This window comes from Artemia franciscana, chromosome 10 (genome assembly GCF_032884065.1).
Source record: "Artemia franciscana chromosome 10, ASM3288406v1, whole genome shotgun sequence".
NCBI lineage: Eukaryota > Metazoa > Arthropoda > Branchiopoda > Anostraca > Artemiidae > Artemia > Artemia franciscana.
In genome coordinates, this window is record NC_088872.1 from 37524724 (window position 1) to 37540618 (window position 15895).

The 15895-nt window shown below is 36.1% G+C and overlaps 1 protein-coding gene and 1 non-coding gene across 5 annotated transcripts; both read right to left on the reverse strand.

Annotated features, from left to right (window-relative positions):
• Nucleotides 1–4063: 4063 nt before the first annotated feature.
• On the reverse strand, nt 4064–4136 carry Trnak-uuu (transfer RNA lysine (anticodon UUU)). The gene has a single exon. It is a non-coding gene; the product is annotated as a tRNA-Lys (tRNA).
• Nucleotides 4137–6648: 2512 nt separating this feature from the next.
• LOC136032160 (NADH dehydrogenase [ubiquinone] 1 beta subcomplex subunit 3-like) lies at nt 6649–15891 on the reverse strand. Of its 4 annotated transcripts, none has more exons than XM_065712342.1 (3): nt 15754–15891; nt 9525–9665; nt 6649–6880 (listed from the first exon to the last, which is right to left on the reverse strand). In XM_065712342.1, exons 2-3 carry the CDS (start codon nt 9650–9652, stop codon nt 6703–6705), a joined length of 306 nt encoding a protein of 101 aa, XP_065568414.1. In that variant the 5' UTR covers nt 9653–9665; nt 15754–15891; the 3' UTR covers nt 6649–6702. The 4 variants fall into 4 exon arrangements, with proteins under 4 accessions (XP_065568414.1, XP_065568415.1, XP_065568417.1 ...); XM_065712343.1 differs by having other exon boundaries at nt 15759–15842; XM_065712345.1 differs by having other exon boundaries at nt 15815–15839.
• Between the last annotated feature and the right edge of the window lie 4 nt (nt 15892–15895).

A 15895-nucleotide genomic window follows, 5' to 3' on the forward strand; every position in this document is an offset into this window, starting at 1 on the left:
TTTGTTTTGTTAATAGATCTTGAGTAACTCTAGGATGAGGCTTTTAGGTTGACGCTTACCTATGTGACAAATACAAAAACCATATGCTCAACTTTCTGTTTCTTTGAAGTTCTAGAGATGAATTATCGATAAAAATAGAAATACCACTAATACTATGCATCGCAGAAGACTGAACGAATATATGAAATGGGAATACTTTTAGAGGGGTACATCTGTCAAACCACAAAATAGTATAGTTCTGTTTTTATGCTAAAAAGGGGAGTAACTGAATAACAATATAATATCATTTATAGTCAAAATAATTTCTAAAACATTCTCCTGGAAGATTTTCCTTGTAAAGCCGATTTTTATGCCAAATTGAGTTCATCTTCCTATGAACATCATTACTAGCAGAAAATACACAAATTTCGCAAAAAGCTTCATTTTATGACGGACTACTAACCGTCATTAAAATGTTGGGAGTTTGATCCTTGTCCAAAACTATATCTGAAAGCCGGTTTTTTACTCCCGAAGCCTGGCTGGATAAGCCACAAGAATCTGCGAACTTATACGTAATAGTAAAGAATAGATATAGAAAAGGAAACCCAAATAAATCTTGTTGCATCAAAATGTAATGCATTTAAACGTTTTTTGCAAATGCGTCAATGTCCTCTACTGAGTACCATAAAAAATCCCTTTTTTTTAACATTTTGTTTTTATAAGTGATAAAAGGTATTAAAGTGTTATGAAATTTAGACTTCAAAGAAACTATTGGTTCAAGACTTTTAATTTCTTTAATAATTGTAGGGTCGACAGCCGCAGAAATAGTAGCTATTCCTTCGATCGTTTTTACAGGGCGCTTTATTCTACCTACTCAACTATTTCTTTCTCTTATTTTGTTTTCAGGCCAGATAATCTTTTCACATTTCTTTTTTTAAGCGTTTGTTTCTACTAAAAACCCAGCTTCTAAGTTAACTCGTTTTCGACAATCTACTGATGCTTCCTTTTTTTTTACAAAAAGAAGAAAAGAAAAAGAAATAGAGGCAGACGAAAACTTCAAGTATTTTTCCACTCCTTTCATTTACATATTACTATCAACATTATCTTTTTGAATTTTTGGCCTCTATTGACATGGATTACTCTTTACTTAAGGTTCCTAAGAAGTGATTGAAAACCCGAAATTCTGTGATTTTGTAGATAAAAAATAGAAGCCGAAATTTTAGGATCCTTGAGCATAAAGTTTTCGTTTAGTCACAATAGTACATTTTCCTAAAATATGAAAGGTGTATTGAAAATTAATAGTTTCGCATATTTTATACAACCATAAAATGCAGATCGTGTTGCTGTTTTGTATTGCTATCAAAATCCCTATTTCATAATTTCAGCTTCTACTGACTAGACCCCGCCCCGCGCCAACGACTTTTTAAAAGAGCTTATTCTCTCATTGGCAGCAGTCTTCTTGATTTCTTGCATCACAGTTTGATAACTGATTTCAAGAGACTCACAGTGTAATATAATTTTTCCCTTTGAAAAGCCTATTTTGCTTTTATACATCTATTAAGGTTATTAAACAGTTTATGGTAACGAGCTGTAAATAATGAGCGACTGGGACAAATAGTAACCAAAACACTAAAAAACGGAATTTCAACAGCAATAGACATATAAATAGAATTGGCGTTTTATTCTGATTCCAGTTTAGGATTCCAGGTGAAACATTTTTTTTTCAACTGAAAGTCAGAAGTAACATTAAAACTTAAAACGAACAGAAATTACTTTGTATATGTGGGGAGCTGTTTCCCCCACAATACCTTGGTCTTTATGTCACCGGATCTGGTCGAGATTTAAAATGAGAGTTCTAAAGCACAAGATCCTTCTGGATATCAAATTTTATTAAGATCTGATATTTCGTTCGTAAGTTGTAAATACCTCATTTTTTCTAATTTTCCCGAATTACTCCCCCCTAACTCTACCAAAGAGAGCGGATCCGGTTATGTCAGTCACCTATCTTGGACTTGTGCTTAGTCTTTCCACCAAGTTTCATCCTGATCTCTCCGCTTTAAGCGTTTTCCAAAATTTCCGGTCCTCCCTCCCCCCTAATGACACTGGATCCGGTCAGGATTTAAAATAAGAGATCTGAGTTTCGAGTTCCTTCTAAACGAAATTTCATTAAGATACGATCACTCTTTCATGAGTCAAAAATACCTCATTTTTTCTAATTTTTTAGAATTAACCAACTCCCCTCCCCCCCCCCCAAATCAAGCGGATCCGTTCCGGTTATGTCAATCCCGTATCTAGGACTTGTGCTTATTTTTCCCACCAAGTTTCATCTCGATCCCTCCACTCTAAGCATTATCCAAGATTTTAGGTCTGAGACACGATATCCTTCTAAACATTAAATTTCATTAAGATCCGATCACTCCTTCGTAAGTTAAAAATACCTCAGTTTTTTAATTTTTCAAATTAACCCTCCTCCCCCAACTCCCCCAAAGAGGGCGGATCTGTTCCGGTTATTTCAATCACGTATCTAGGACTTATGATTATTTTTACCACCAAGTTTTATCCTGATCCCTCCACTCTAAGCGTTTTCCAAGATTTTAGGTCCCCGCCCGAACTCCCCCCAATGTCACCGGATCCGGTCGGGATTTAAACTAAGAGCTCTGAGACACGATATCCTTCCAAAAATCAAATTTCTTTAAGATCCGATCACTCCTTCGCAAGTTAAAAATACCTCATTTTTTCGAATTTTTCAGAATTAACCCCCCCCCCCCCCAAAGAGAGCATATCCGTTCCGGTTATGTCAATCACGTATCTAGGACTTGTGATTATTTTTCCCACAAAGTTTCATCCCGATCCCTCAACTCTAAGCGTTTTCCGAGATTTTAGGCTCCCCCCTCAATTCCCCCCAATGTCATCGGATCCTGTCGGTATTCAAAATAAGAGCTCTGAGACACGATATTCTCCCAAATTCATTATGATCCGATCACTCCTTCGTAAGTTAAAAATACCTCATTCTTTCTAATTTTCAGAATTAACCCCCCCCCCCTAACTCGCCCAAACAGAGCAGATCCGTTCCAGTTATGTCAATCACGTATCTAGGACTTCTGCTTCACCAAGTTTCATCCTGATCCCTCCGTTCTAAGCGTTTTCCAAGATTTTAGGTTCGCCTCCCCCCAATGTCACCGGATCTGTTCGGGATTTTAAAATAAGAGCTCTGAGGCACGATATCCTTCCAAACATCAAATTTCATTAAGATCCCATCACCTGTTCGTAAGTTAAAAATACTTCATTTTTTCCAAATTAACCTACCCCCCACTCCCCCCAGAGGGTCAAATCGCGAAAAAGACTATTTCTAATTAAATCTGGTCCGTTCCCTGATACGCCTGCCAAATTTCATCGTCCTATCTTACCTGGAAGTGCCTGAAGTAGCAAAACCGGGACCGACAGAATTTGCGATCGCTATATTACACTCGGTTAATACCAAGTGCCATAAAAATAACAAAAACAAATAAACACGCATCCGTTATCTGTCTTCTGGCAAAATAATATGAAAAAAAAACTTCGTTTTCTTAAAGAGTTAAAGAGGCTGCGTCCCAAAGTCGAATCTTAAAACGTACAGGAATTAGGAGAGGCAGTTGGGGGGCTGCCGCCCCTCAAACTCCCCGCTTTTAAAGACTCTTCTGAACAGGTTTTTTGTTGTGGGGGGCTGCCGCCCCCCTAACCCCCGCTCTTGGCTTCGGAAAGGCCCTCTTTTAATTAACAAAAAAAAACTGTACAAAAGCGTCTTTAAAAGCGGGGGGTTTGGGGGGCGGCAGCCCCCCAACTGCCTCTCCTAATTCCTGTACGTTTTAAGGTTCGACTTTGGGACGCAGGCTCTTTAACTCTTTAAGAAAACGAAGTTTTTTTCATATTATTTCTGTACGTTTTTCTCCAATCCATGGTGGATGTAATTTAATGATTCCTGTACTCCTCGTACAGGAATTAGGACTGCCTCTCCTAATTCCTGTACGTTTTAAGGTTCGACTTTGGGACGCAGCTTTAACTCTTTAAGAAAACGAAGTTTTTTTCATATTTTGTGACAAAAAACCGCCCGATAAGGGAATTGAACCCTTGACCTTAGGATTAAAAGTCCCACGCTCTACCGACTGAGCTAACCGGGCATGTTTGAAGTCGAAATACCTGCATGTGTATAAATATAACTTTTAAATAACTTTTAAGAATTTCAAAAATTAACATGGGCGCTTATGGGGAAATGGGTTTTTCTAAGCTAGAAAATCGAGGGGTTAAAATTTTCCGACGAAACTTTCCAGAAAAATTACTCGGAAAATTCCGCGTCGAATGAGTCTTCGTACACCCAGATCCGATGTTGGCTGTGACCTGTAGGCGTGGCAGAACAATATGAACATTAAGTGGCTATGCGTGGGTTCTGGAAAACAGGGAAGGAGTTATCGGATCGAGCTGAAATTTCGCGGATAAGCTCCTGGGCCCTAGTGGACCTTAACTTGTGAATTTCAGCCCGATCGGACAACGTTAAAGGGGGGCTGGGGGTCAAAACTTTCGGCCAGATTTTCCCTATGAAGGAAAAGTCGGAGGGGGACGAAATTTGGCAGGTTTTTTAGTTGGAGCTCGGGCTACGAAATGCATCCCTTTCCATCCCTCTGCGACCACTGGAACCGAAGATCGCTTAACATTGTCGTGGTTCGCCTCTTTAAAGAGGCACGAGTGTGCCTCCTTGAAATACAATATTCCACTTTTTTATGATAGGGGCTTGAAACTTCTACAGCAGGGTCTGATAATGTGATTTTGTTAAGATTCTATGACTTTTAGAGGGTATTTCCCCCTATTTTCTAAAATAAGGCACATTTTCTCAGGCTCGTAACTTTTGACCAATAAGACTAAACTTGCTGAAACTTTATATTTGAAATCAGCATTAAAATGCGATTCTTTTGATGAAACTTGTAACTTGTAAATGAATAAAAGTATTATATTCTACTATAAACTTGAGATAGAACTTACCAATGTCTCAGGTTTTCCCATCGCTTATTTGTTCTTGTTTTTTTTTTCTGCCCATTGTGAAAATTCAAATGCTAAACTGTTATCTGACTTGTAACCAACCAAATTCCAATGTTCAGCTGTTACCAATTAGACACGTGAAAAAGCTAAATTCCCTTTAAATCTGGTCGGAATGTAGAAGGAAGTCAACAGTCTTTAGATATTCTGGTACACCCCTCAAGGAGCAATTAAGCCAATGAGAAAGGAGGAAATCTCGTTACGTATTTCAATGCTATAGGAAATAGAATTCGCTTTCAACCTAGGAGAATCGCGTTAAGTTGAGCCGATTTGGCAAAACTACGAAAATACCAAGTTAGCAAATTTCGCATTTTGCCACATACATTCTAGAAAATTCACTTGGATTTCGGAAAGTAGAGAGGAATAAGATAAAATTTCCAACGAAATTCAACCAAATCCTCAACTATTTTTTCGAACTTGCGGTAGAATTTAAGATTTTGATTCGACTTTAACTATATTTAATAAATGGACCTATCCCTACGAGACTTCCTTTGCAAAATTTACAAATTGTACTACTGAATCTTGGATCTTTTCTACCAGATCTAGGAATTGATATTGGAACTGAATCGAAATTTTGTACTTTCTGAGTTACTGCTATAGCTATTATGTATTTGTTTTTTTTTTTCTCGGATTCTGTGTAATTTTAAACTTTTGTTCCAAATTGCAACGAATCCCAAAGATATAGGATTACCCCCCCCCCCCTCTCACTCACTGTTGCGGCACCCCTAACTGTTACAATGGAGACAGGAAGCAAAATCCACTTGCATTTACATGCATTGTGGCTTCCATTTTTAAAATCTTGTCTTAGATAAAGCCTCCAAACTGGGTCTAATTCAAATGCGATAAGGTATTTACAAGAAGTAGTAGTCTACTTTTTCCCCTCTGTTTTACTGCATACGAAGAATAAAAGATGCTTTACTATTTAGGCACACACTGGGTTTAAGGTATGATACTGTGATTACTGGGTTTTATTGAGTAAAACAACAGGTATCACGAAAACACAGAGGGAAGGGAAATTAAAAGTCTGAAAAAAGACTTTTGATCTTACAGACTTTTGTTTTTGAACTTGTGTCTCGTTTTCCTCAAACTTACATGTGTCATTATGTAGTACGTGCCCTCTGTACTTCTAAAGGGCTTCAGAAGATTTCTCTGTTGATTCGGATTTGAACGTCGTGTTTTCCTCAGACTTACGTGTGTCATTATGTAGCACGTGCCCTCGAACTTCTAAAGAGCTTCATCAGACTTCTCTGTTGATTCGGATTTGAACAATATGTCACTCGGGATCTTTTGAACAGATTTGAAACTCCCCCCCCCCCCCAGAAAAGCGACGTCAGCAGGCGACAAGCCAAAATTTTTCGGTGGCACGCCGCAGCAGGCTGCTGTTTCTCCCAAAAATCAGCTGTTCACTAGGGGAAAGAAAACCAGAGCGGTGTCTACTCCTGATCGCTCACCTTCTGTAATTTAAAAAGGCGTTATATGATGTTTTTTTCGAGTCTTTACCTGCTCTTCATGTTTTCCCATAAAAAAAAAGAAGCAATAACAGGCGAAAATCGCCAATATGTTCCATACAACCCTTCCCTTTTATTAAATTTTAAATCCAAATGAGAATATTATATATATTTACACTGCTAGTTCACATCAATTACAATCATATTGCTAATGATGACCATGGCCATGATCAACAGGGCTTTTTGTAAGCTTTGAAACTTGGTCATAGGCGATTGTAAGAACTGTTAAAGCAAGTCCATATTTGAATCCTCGAAAAAAGAGAAACGATGCCTGCTGAAGTGGGGTTTTGAATCCTGGTTTTCTTTCATATCTCCAAACTTCATTCCTGAAAGATGAAAATAGGAATTAATAGGTCTATTCATAGATTAATCCTTGAATATAGTAAGTCTGAAATTATTCACGATCGGATCCATCCCATATCAAAATTGATTGGGTCCTGAGGAATAAGATTGTTTTCTACTCTAAAAAGGTATATCACAAGACTATATCATTCCAACCCAAGAAGTTTTGCAAACCTTGAACATTTCTTCCCAGCAGACACAGCATTACCTAAATTCCATTTCAACAATTTTATCTTTGTGAACTTCAGAGAATAACTGAGCGTTTTAACATGTCGGTAAAATTGTGGGTTTTTAGAAACCACGGAAAATTTTCGAATTTTAAAAACATTCTAGGATCATATCATAGACAAAACTCTTATTTTAGATTTGAACGCATTTGCAGAAGATTATATGTTTCTCAGTATAAAACCAAGTTCAGTGTTTACTCTGTATTATGCGCAAATCTTCAATTATTCCACGCCAACAAATGGAGCACATACTAAAGAGTATGCGAAACATATAAGAGTGATAAATGGCGCTAGAATCAAAAAGAAAGATCACCCACGCCATCTGAGATTTGGTAGTTTTGCTCCTTTGGCTTACTCCAAACTTCTACAAATTTGTCTTCTAAGGTACTTTAAAATGTAAGAGAGAGCAAAGAAAGCAAAATTTTCATACCAGTAGACCTAGCACATTAAAATTGAATAGCCTAATTGACCAGCAAATGTTTTTCTAAAGCTTAACCTTGGCCTAATTTGTGCAGATAGAATTTTAAATTAAAATAATTCCTGAAAAGCAAATTAAAATGCAGATTAATTGTGTCACTAACCATATTTTTTCCTACTTTTTAAAGAAATCGTCAGAAGCTATACTCTATATAGTATTAGTAGTTTTTAATTCGTATCTTCCCCGTTAAAATCACCAAAGATCCCATTTAAAAGTTTCCCACTTGTTTGTTTGTATTTTTTGCACTATAAAACAAAATCCCCCCTCCCCCCACACAGTAAAGTTGATAGAATTGTTCCTCGTTCACAAAAGAAAAGAATTTTAGGTGTTTTTAAGTTCGTTATGTGTTTTTAGCTGTTTTAAGAGGCAGATATTTTTAGGTGTCCTCTTTTCAGTGAAATAAATCAGGAAATTTTTGTCATCAAAAGTACTTCGGGTGGGAGCCTAAATCTTCACGTTACACAAAAAAAAACTCATACAAATAGGGATTTTGGTTTGGTTTCTAGTACTCTCTTTAAATTTTTCTAGTGCTGTTTCGTGCCATTTTGTGCTGCCGAGCACCAATTTTGTCAAATAAGACAATACACTATTTGTGATTACAAGAGAATTGATTACGGTAACATTCCAAGACTACAAAATTTTAATTTTAGGCTTGGATTTATAAAATCAGTTTACTAAATTGACAAAATCTGTCACGTTTTACTAGAAGTAATCTTTATACTATAGCCAAGCAAATTTTGAATCCTTTTCTCTGTTGGTTCTGAATCAATTTCAACCTTTCAAAATTGCTAATTTGTGTTATTTTTTCATTTGTTTATTCTGGAATTTACAAGACACATGCATATGTTTTAACTAGTGATAAAAATTGTACTTGGCTGATCAATATTTACAATGGGAGAAGGCAATCATGGTGAATTCATTATCCTTCAAAAGATTGAATTCACAATCATGGTGAATTCAATCTGTTTACAAGTTTTTTATTGGAACCTTCTTCTAAGCATCACAGAACTAATATAATGTTACAAAGCTGCCTTTTGATTAAAACGTTTTATGGCCAGGTCAAAACATTGAAGCCCACACTAGCCTTGCACTTTAATAATCACAATTAAAGACATCAATAACAGATAAGCAGATGCAGTTACAGTGGAAAATTTAAGCAGAAGGGAGGGGAGGTTTTTCCGTGTTCACCCCTCTTCCAAAATAATTCCCTTTCACATTTTTTTTTTGTGCAGGTGCGTCTTTGGCCCTGTTGATCTACCCTTTCATGGCACAAATTTAAGTCCCTGGTAAGCTAAAAACCTAAAACCTCTGTTTTAATTAAATTTTGGCGTATATTTGAAAGGTGTATGGCCAGAAAATTTTTGGTTTGCCTTACCATGACTTACCAGTCATCCACTGGTAAATGTTTGCATAAATGACTAAAAGGTATAATAAGAATATCACAGGAATAAAAATGTACTAACAGTTGATTTCATACAAAAATTAAAGAAAATTAATATGTTGAATAAGATGGTTCACATGTTATGCAACTTTTTGATTTTTTATTTTATTTTATTTTTTGCTGGATAAACATAATGTAACACCATATGTATGACTTGTTACTCTGGACCTCAACAAACAATCAGACATCATGCAGTTCAGAGCGCTGGTGCAGTCTAGCGCATTAAGCTAGCGGCCAATTGTATTGAACTGAACATCTATAACAGGAAGTGCCCTTATCAGACCTTTCTTAGCTGTTGGAGTTGTAAGTAGTTTCTCTTTCTTCAAGCTATTGAAATGGTGTTCACACTCCGTCCACAAATTTCATGGTAACACCAAACATATAAAATGACCCTCAAATGTCGATTTCTTGGATTGGACACATACCCCGTTGCATGTTGCAATGTTGAATATTCAATTGCAAAACTGTAAAGAATTATTTACCTAATCCAAGGGTCTTTAAGTCCTTGGGAAGCCAGGGCGCGTTGAAGCTGGACAAGTTCAGGCGCATTTTCTACCTTGTATTGCCTCCAATCGGGAATCTTGAATTCACCATGATTGCCTCCTCCCATTGTAAATATTGATCTAGAAACAAACAATTTTACCAAAAGCTAAAATATGTGCATTTGTCTTGTAAATTCCAGAATAAACAATTGAAAAATGACAAAAGATAGTAATTTCGAAAGGTTGAAAAAGATTCCGAAGCAACAGAGAAAAAGGTTCAAATTTTGCTTGGCTATAGTGTAAAGTTTACTTCAAATAAAATGTATAAGAAGAGAGATTCCAAAAGGTTGATGAGCTATAAATAGGGACGCAATAATCATTGATCTTAAGAAGGAAATTAGTTAGTATAGAAGAATTCTCCTAGTCACCGAGGTGCCTAATATATATAAATGTGCATTTAAAGTATAAAATGGGAGTTAAACATAAAATAGTACAGTTAATATATAGAGAAAAATCCCTAGTGATAAATCGTATAGGACAAAAGTTGGACAAAAGTCATATCCACCTAGTTGGACATAATAAATGATAATGTATGCTGCAGTGAGTTGTTAGTAGTATTGAAAGTTTTTTTTACCTTTTTTTTACGAAAATAATTTTTTATTGCATGATGGTGTCCCCTGTGTCCAAAGTCTTGCATATAATAATTTTAAGCTAATTAACAAACACAAATTGTGGGCCTCTTTTTGGAGGACCCATTCCATAAACAAAATTATTTTTGTACACTACTGCCCCCTTTCCCAAAGAACTTGTTGATGTAAATTTCAAGCAATTGGAAAAAAAGGTTCACTGTCCTTTTTTGTGAGAGCTAAAAAATGCATTCTATTTTCCTAATTCTTTGAGTCGTGTGTCAAGGATATGAGTATATAAGTTTAAACCAACGAATTTTTTTTGAAGTTCATAGTCCTTTTTTGTACCCTATTTTTTGGGAGCTAAAAAATACATTCTATTTTTCCTAATCATTTGAGCTGTGTGTCAAGGATATGAGTATATAGGTTTAAATCAATAAAAAAAGAAAGAAAAAAGTCCATCATCCTTTTTTGTGGGAGTTCAGAAATGCATCAAGGATATGAGTCTATAGGTTTACACCAAATGAAAAAAAAAATTTAATAAGAAGGTTCATTGTCCTTTTTTGTGCCCTTTCTTATGAGAGCTAAAAAACGCATTCTATTTTTCCTAATCGTTTGAATTGTGTGTCAAGGAAATGGATGTTTAAGTTTAAACCATTAAAAAAAGAAAAACAATTTTTGGGATCAATCCCACCAAAGTACAACTTCAGCACATCAAGAATTCCTTGGCAACAAAACACCCTGGTTGTAAGTTTCAAGTTAGTAGGAAAAACAAGAGCAAAGATCTCATGTGGCACTTGTGATGGGGTCAGAAGAGCCAAGAGATCGATCTTGTTCAGTTATGTCAATAACATATCTAGAACTTGTGCTTGTTCTTCCCATGTAGTTTCACCCTGATCTCTCCACTCTAAACGTTTTCCAATATTTCGGATTTCCCCCTCCAACTTCCCCCAATGTCTACGGATCCCGTTGGGATTTAAAATAAGAGCTTTGAGACACGAGGTCCTTCTAAATATCAAACTTCATTAAGATCCAATAACCCATTTGAAAGTTAAAAATACTGCATTTTTTCTAATTTTTCCGAATTAACCGTCCTTCCACTCCCCCCAGATGGTTGAATCAGGGAAGCGACTATTTCTAATTTATTATTGTCCGGTCCTCGATACACCTGCCAGCTTAAATAATGTAAGGTTTCTACCAGAATACTGCCAAGCCAACAATCACTAAGATTTTCTGAATATTCTTAATCAAAAAATGCTCAACAAATAATTTGATAATTCACACATTATTTTGAATATTTTAGATTAAAAATACTGTCAGTATTTCAAATGTAAGGAAATTTCCAGAGGGATTCTCCATAGAAGAAAATTTCCACATGGGTGAGAGGAACTTCAAGTTTTTTTATTAGACAACACACTTTTTTGTTAATTTTTTTTCAAAGAAAAATATAACTCAAAGCACTCTTTGGGTGCCATGTGTCACTTTATGATTGTCTTATAAAGTAAAATACATAAAGAGCAATTAAATATATTAAATATAAAATTAGCTTATAAGTGAGCTCTTAATTAGCTCTCCAGAACTTTAACCCTGCCATAGCCAGTCCCAAGCCCATGTTGAGAAAGGAGGAGGGGCCCTGTCAGTTAAATAAATTCCCATTAAACTTCTATAAAAATGAATAGTCCCAGAAACGGTGTGCATGCTATGCCCTCCCCAGTTCCAAGCAATGTTTTCCTTTTCCCTGAAATAGGGGCAAGATCAACAATTGTGAAAGCTATTCCCTGTGAAATAAAACTACAGAAGGGTGAATTCTGGATTTATAGCTGGAATGTGAGATTGGCAAAGTGAAAATTAACAAGGCTAGTCATGGCTTGTGAAATTAATCATTATCAAACAGACATTCTTTTTCTATTGGAGACAAGATTGAATGGAGTGTCTAAAGGAACCATACCAGCCCATGACTCTGACAACTTGTACTTATTCCTCAAATCTGGTGCATACAATGGATCTGGTGACCATGGAGTCAGCTTTATGATAATCTGCAGCATGCAAAAGGCTCTTCTTGTATGGGATCCAGTGAACCCAAGAACAGCCAGACTATGACTTAACAGAAGAACCTCCAACTTTTCTATAATTACTGTCTAAGCACCAACAAGAGTGGCTACTGATGCTGACAAGGACTCCTTCTATACATATCTGGAAATTACAATGCAGAAATACCCCAAATCTGACTTGCTAATTTTAGCATGTGATTAGAACTCCTGTGTTGGCCCAACAGACCCTAATGTTTACAATATTGTTGGTCCATCCACATATGGCCAGACGTGCTCCAATGGGGATACACTGCTTCAGTTTGCAAGATCTCATAGCCTTATCATCACCAACATCATGTTCCAACACAAACCCTCTCAAAGGATAACTTGGTGCTCAAACAATGCCTCCACAGCTGCCCAAATTGATCCATCAGTGTTGGCACTCCTAAGTCATCAATTCTTGAGCTTACAGAGGGCATGCAAGGGGTCAAAATCTAGGAGCAATCATACTCTTGTAGGTGCAAAAATACTCCTGAAGTTGAGCACAAGGAAGAAAGACCTCCCCCCCCCCCCCAAAAAAAAAAAACAAAGAAAGTTAAATGTGGAGAAACTGAAAATCCAAATTGTGAAATACAACTTTTGCCTTAAGTTAGAGAACCAGTTTGCAAGCCTGACAGAATGTGATGAAGACCCTACTAACCAATGGAAACAATTCCAGAACACCACTGAAAAGGTGGCAATTGAAGTTATTGGCTATGCTCCTACAAAGATAGAAAAATTATGTCTCAGAGAAAATCATAAGGTTAACTAAAGCTAGGTGACAGATATCAAACATATCAATTGCAATAAAAAAGTCACAATTTAAACAGGTTAAAACCAGCTTATGTCAAGACTACCAACATTTTTGGGATGAGTTTGCTTTAGAGATGGCAAAAGCAGCCAGAAAAAAGACTGTATAGAACCCTCAAAGGAATAACTGGAAAAAAGTTGCCTATCAATGGTCCCTTAAAAGATGCTTAAGGGAGTATGGTCACTGATATACAGGGTAAACTTGATCACTAGAAGAAACACTTTAAAGATCTGCTAAATCCAAATACACATGGGCAAGATGCAATGCCAATGCTGCCACCAACAGCTGAAAAGCCACCATATGATTACAATGTGGCACCTCCTTCAGCTCCAGACATACTAAATGCAATAAAATGGTTAAAAAACAATAAGTTGCCTGGGGAAGATGACCTCCCTCCCATGGTCTACAAGGCCTCACCATACAGTGTAGTAGAGCAACTGGAAACCCTCTCTAATCTTATATGGGAAAAGAAGATCTTCCTGTGTGAAAGAAGGTGTCAGTAATAATCCTAGTAATTAAAACTGGGAAAAAATGTGACAGTCACAACAACTATTGGATATCACTCATGGATGTGGCTATCAAAGCATTTGTGATGATTTTGCTTAAACAGCTCAAGGATGCAAGGGATGAGCAGACATATGAAAATCAGTTTGCATTTCAAAGAGGGAGAGTGTGCACTGACCAGGCCTTCACTCTTTGCCATATTTCCTATGGTTTGTTGTGAAAAGGTTTTTTTCAATATCTAAAGTGTTAACATGACCTGTGCAAAAATTTTATTTTTGTGATTTTAAAAGGGACATAGCTTCACTAAGCCCAAGTTTCAGAAGAGGATTGCATGTATATGAGAGATTGATTTCCTCAAATGTCAAATAAACAACAATAATATGCCTATTTTGAGAATTTTATTCTCATTTTTATATCCTACTTTTCTTTGAGTTTTAGACAACTCATCTCTATGTTCCAACTAAAAATATGATGCAAATCTAGAGCAAATATAAAAAAATAAGGAGTTCTTACTTTATAATCATGGTTTTTTTTGCCCAGTGATGGAAAAGTTGATTGTTTCATGCATTCAAAAGTATTTTGACAGAAATCATCTTTGGAATCATGCTCAGCATGGTTTTCAAAAAAATAGGTCTTGTAATACTCAGCTTCTTGAGGTTATTTTGGACTTTCAACATTTTGCCAATTTAGCTATACCCTCTGACTGCATTTACATAGACTTCTCGAAGGCATTTGACAAAGTCTCAATACCCACCCTTCTTAAAAAATGTGCAGCTTATAAATTGGGTAAAAAAAACAATTGCATTTATTGCTGATTATCTAAATGGATGAACTCAGCAGGTTGTTGTTGGTGAAGCTATGTCATCCTCAATTGATGTGTTAAGTGGAGTCCCCCAGGATAGCTGCCTGGGTCCAATTTTGTTTTGTTTACTTATTAATGATCTGCCTTTCTCTGTTCAGCATTCTACTGTCAAGATGTTTGCAGATGATGTAAAACTTTATCTACCAGTACGAGACCAAAACAATGTGCAACTTTTACAGGAGGATCTTTACTCTCTAACTTATTGGTACAAATCCAATTCCACGTTCATAAACCCTTCTAAGTGTGTTGTTCTACACTATGCCCATAAACTCCCACCTGTGCATACTTACCAGCTGTCAGGCATATGAATCCCTTCTAACAAAATAGTGCATGACCTTGGTGTTTACTTTGATACCCAATTAAAATTTGATAAGCATGTTTCAGAAATTGTAAAGAATGCAAATTATTGTTTATCATCTATAAGGAAAAGCTTTAGTAGGCCTAGGTTTAACCTTTGTAATTTCTTACTACTATACAAATCAATGGTCTGCCCTCTTCTTGAGTATAATACTTCTGTTTGGTTTCCATTAAGTCTAACAGATGAGCATAGGATAGAAAAGGTTCAGAGAAGGGCCACTAGATTGGTCACATACCTTAAGCACCTTCCCTATCCACAGAGACTTTCTAGGCTTCAACTCCTGTATTGAAGTTTTGTAGATGTCACAATGACCTTGTAAATGTGTTTTGTATAATTAAAGGAGTGGATGATGTCAATCCAAATTTATTTTTTAAATTTAGCCATTATCACTCTACTCATCAGCATGATTATAAATTATATCCCCCAAAACCACTGAAAAAAATTGGTCAATTATCTTTTGTTAGTAGAGTTGCCGGACCATGGAATGGTTTGCCTTTGGAGGTTGTTGAGGCAGAGAGTGTTAAAATTTTTAAGAGTGCATTAGTAAATAAGCCTTTTTATTTAGATGCTTTTGTTGTGTAGTGTCATGTTATTTAGAAATTTTTGCTGTTTAGTTTATCATTGCCAATTTACTTTAGATTAGTATTATGATTTTGTGTTTTTGCGACAAGCATTGATGCTTACCGCTATTCGTAATAATAAATAAATAAATAATAGCCTATGCAGCAAGCACTAACAAATTACCAGTTTTTCCCATTTAATTGGTATTTGAGTTAGTTTTCATTTTTAAGCCCCATATACTTGTTTTCAAAATATCCTAGGGCTATGTGAAATCAATACAGAGGTGCCAGAGATAAACTGTCAAAAATACCAACAAACCAAAAATGAGCATATCCTAGGCTAAAACCGGTAATTTAAAAATGTCACTATTTTCGTCTAGCATGTCTTCTTCCGAAGAGCATCTATTCTACACCGTTAAAAAATATTTCTATATAAAACCTAACTAAGGAGCTTTTCAAGTTCTACACCAGACTGAAGAGAAAATGCCTGAAAAATTAACCTATTTAAAATGTACGCCTAATTGTAATACAGCGTTTCCATGGATAAATTTAGTATCTTATCTATCTACAAAGCTTTTTAG